Consider the following 3,550-nt stretch of genomic DNA (forward strand, 5'->3'; position numbering starts at 1 on the left):
TATATATATATATATATATATATTGCGTGCTTCATAGAGCATTCAGAGTTTTTAATTCCTATTTCTTACAATACAGTCACAATTAGGGACGATAATATATAGATAATTATATCATCATCATCATCATCCTCATTTAACGTCTGTTGTCCATGCTGGCATGGGTTGGATGGTTGGACGGTTTGACTGGGCTGGCACACTGGAAGGTTGCACCAGACTCCAGTCTGATCTGGCATGGTTTTCTATGGCTGGATGCCCTTCCTAACACCAACCACTCTGAGAGTGTAATGGGTGCTTTTACATGCCACCAGCATGGGTGCCATTTGTGTGACACTGGGGTGCATTTATGTGCCAATTTGTGTGACATCGGTATCTGCCATGACTGCGATTTTGCTCGGTTTGGTGGGTCTTCTTCTCAAGCATGACATAATGCCAAAGGTCTTGGTCATTGCCTCCGTGAGACCCAACACTTGAAAAGAACTCAACCACTTTGCCTTTGTGAGGCCTGACGTTTGAAAGGAACTCAGCCACTTTGCCTCTGTCAGGCCCAACGCTCCAAAAGAACTCAACCATTTTGCACAACATTCAAAGTATGTACTTTGCGTGCTACCAGCACAGATGCACTTGGTTTGACAGGTCCACTCAAGAACAGCACATCGCCAAAGGTCTCGGTTACCAGTCATTGCCTTTGTGAGGCTCAAAGTTTGAAGATCATGCTTCACCACCTCGTCCTATGTCTTGCTGGGTCTATCTCTACCACACGTTCCCTCTACAGCTAAAGGTCGGCACTTCTTTACACAGCTGTCCTCGTCCATATGCATCACATGACCATACCAGCACAGTCGTCTTCCTTACACATCACATCTAATTCCTCCTCTTATGCCTAACTTTTCTCTCTAGATGCTTACACTCTGTCAAACATGCACACTGACATGACACATCCATATATATATTTATATATTATATTTATATATATATTTAGAATTGGTGTTTTTATACTATAATTTCTCTTTACATTTTAGGCCACTAAACCGCCAAAGCCTATCAAGTCTTCTTCACTCACAAACACAATGGAAAGCAGTAAGAGTTTTGTAATGGCATCAAGTAGCAGTAAATCCAGTAAAAGTGACTCAGCAGACACTGTCCTTCCATTTCGTCGTGTGGAATCAAAAGTAAGATGTTTTTGCCAAATTTTACTCCACTAACTTTATTTTTCTTTTGTAACCCACTTTAAACTTTTAGCGTTCAGATCAGATTATTTTGTTAAATGTAATACTTATTTATTCATATTGTTTCGAATTAATCGTGTACTCTTTTGTAGGTGCGAGATTCTGATGACATACTTTATTTTATGATAGGTGTAAGGGGCCAGATTGGCCAGCTTGAACACAAAGCAGGTAGAATATTTTGGCTAGACATGCCTTGAAGGTTTCTATTTGTTTTAACTTCATGTGTCCACTGATTTCTTCATACTTCTTTCTTTTGAACTTTGGTTGGGCATTTAGTTTGGTGTCACATCTACTTTCTTAACACTATAACGGTTCATTTAGCTAGATACAGTCAGCCTATTTCTCCTGTGTATTTTATGTAATTTAAATTACCTTTGTTAAAAGTAAGGCTATTATACTTGCTGTTTTAGTATTACTAAAATTTGGATTTATTTTTAGTCAAGTTAGCTTTTGGACAATACAACTTTACAAAAGGAAAGTACAAGTTTCAGTAATCAAAACTTGTAACAAATGTCACTCAGACTATTCTTGACTATTTTTATTATAGAACAAGTAGAAAAATATATTTTCAACGCATTTTTTTTTCTGTCCTTAAAAGGTGGACTAAACCTTTCGTATCCCACCAAACAGATAACAACACCTTATGTGGGTGAAGACCTTCTTTAGCCTGGGGTGCCAGTGTTCCTCCTTTTCCTACCCACTGTCTTCAGCGCTTGACATTTTTAGAGAGAACCCATTTCTCATCACCAGTTACTATTTGGTCTGAAAAAGGTGAGATGTGACAACAAAGAAGAGCACACATTCACTCTCTGTGCGTGATTAGACTCAGAAAGTTTGTGAGGAACCCATTGACCCAATTTGCTGACTTTTCCGATGGCACACAGGTGTCAATGAATAGTTGAATGACCAAATCCAAGCTTCTCTGCTAGTTCCTCAACAGTTGTGATGGGATTTTGTTTCACCAATGTTTGCAGGACATCCTTGTTGAGCTCTACAGATCTTCCAGGATGAAGTTCATCTTCTAGGCTGTAGTTTCTGGTTCAGAATTTCTGGAACCACCGTTGACACTGGGTTACGCTTATTGTCTGATCTCCATATACTGCATTAATATTTGTCACACTTTCCATTGTGGTGTTGCCTTTATTGAACTCATAAAGCAAAATATGTTGAATATGCTCCTTTGTCACTTCCATTATAGCTTTGAAAAAAATACCTGCTAAAATCGAACTGCATTCTTCAATACTTACACTAAGAATAAGAAGAAGGTGAACTTATTACCTGCTTTTATAGCAAATTGATGCAGGTAGTTTATCCCATCCCCCTCCAAATTTTAGTTCATGCAATTGAAAAAACTGCATTATTTATGGGACGGCCTGATACATAGATACACGACAGGCTTCTTTCAGTTTCCGTCTATCATATCCATTTACAAGACTTTGGTTGGTTGGGGCTATAGTAGAAGACACCTGCCCAAGGTGCCACACAGTGGGACTAAACGTGGAACCATGTAGTTGGAAAGCAAGCTTCTTACCACACAGCCACACCTGCACCAATTACAAATAAAAATGAAGTAGTAAGGTGTGGTTGACAGAAAAGATTTCCAAGAATCATTAGAACATTATTTTCTTTAATTAATAATTTTCATCTTTGGTTTTCTCACTTCAGGTATCATCCAGCAGCATGGCAGCCAAGCCTATGAGTGGTCTGGTCAGTCTTGCAGCTAATTTGTCAGGAAAGACAACGTCTGATGTACTGTTGTCAAAATCTTCACTGACCAAGTCCGAACAGACCAAACACAGTTCTGCCTCATCTTCATCGAAAGAATCAAAGCCCAGTAGCAACTCCGGATCGAAACTCGACCTTTCAGAGAAAAATCTGTTTGCAGCTGCTTTAACCATGGCTGCTAAAGTCAGTACCAAAGGCTCCTCTAAAACTTCTAGTGGTATGCAAATGGCTAATGCTGATAAAAGATTACAACTGATGAAGAAGAAGGCTGCTGCTAAACTTCAAGAGAAACGATCACTTTTAAAATGATTTTTTTTTTTTGCTTTATTAAATATTTTTCTACATAATTATTTGGTTGTTTCACTTTTGATTTACAATTCATCATCATCATCGTTTAACGTCCACTTTCCATGCTAGCATGGGTTGGATAATTTCACTGAGAACTGGTGAACCGGATGGCTACACCAGGCTCCGATCTGATTTGGCAGATTTTCTACAGCTGGATGCCCTTCCTAACGCCAACCACTCCGAGAGTGTAGTGGGTGCTTTTACGCGCCATCGGCACGAAGGCCAGTCAGGTGGTACTGGCAACGGCCATG

At 39.4% G+C, this 3,550-nt stretch overlaps 1 protein-coding gene across 2 annotated transcripts in view; it reads left to right on the forward strand.

Annotated features, from left to right (window-relative positions):
* LOC106870168 (integrator complex subunit 12) overlaps positions 1-3,301 on the forward strand; it is a 21,261-nt gene extending 17,960 nt beyond the window's left edge. For both annotated transcript variants that reach the window (XM_052968236.1, XM_014916166.2), the window contains exons 6-7: positions 1,020-1,169; positions 2,892-3,301. In XM_052968236.1, coding sequence (XP_052824196.1) covers positions 1,020-1,169; positions 2,892-3,260 — 519 coding nt within the window. In that variant the 3' untranslated portion in view covers positions 3,261-3,301. The remainder of the gene's footprint in view (positions 1-1,019; positions 1,170-2,891) is intronic.
* Positions 3,302-3,550: the final 249 nt, after the last annotated feature.

This window comes from Octopus bimaculoides, chromosome 5 (genome assembly GCF_001194135.2).
Source record: "Octopus bimaculoides isolate UCB-OBI-ISO-001 chromosome 5, ASM119413v2, whole genome shotgun sequence".
NCBI lineage: Eukaryota > Metazoa > Mollusca > Cephalopoda > Octopoda > Octopodidae > Octopus > Octopus bimaculoides.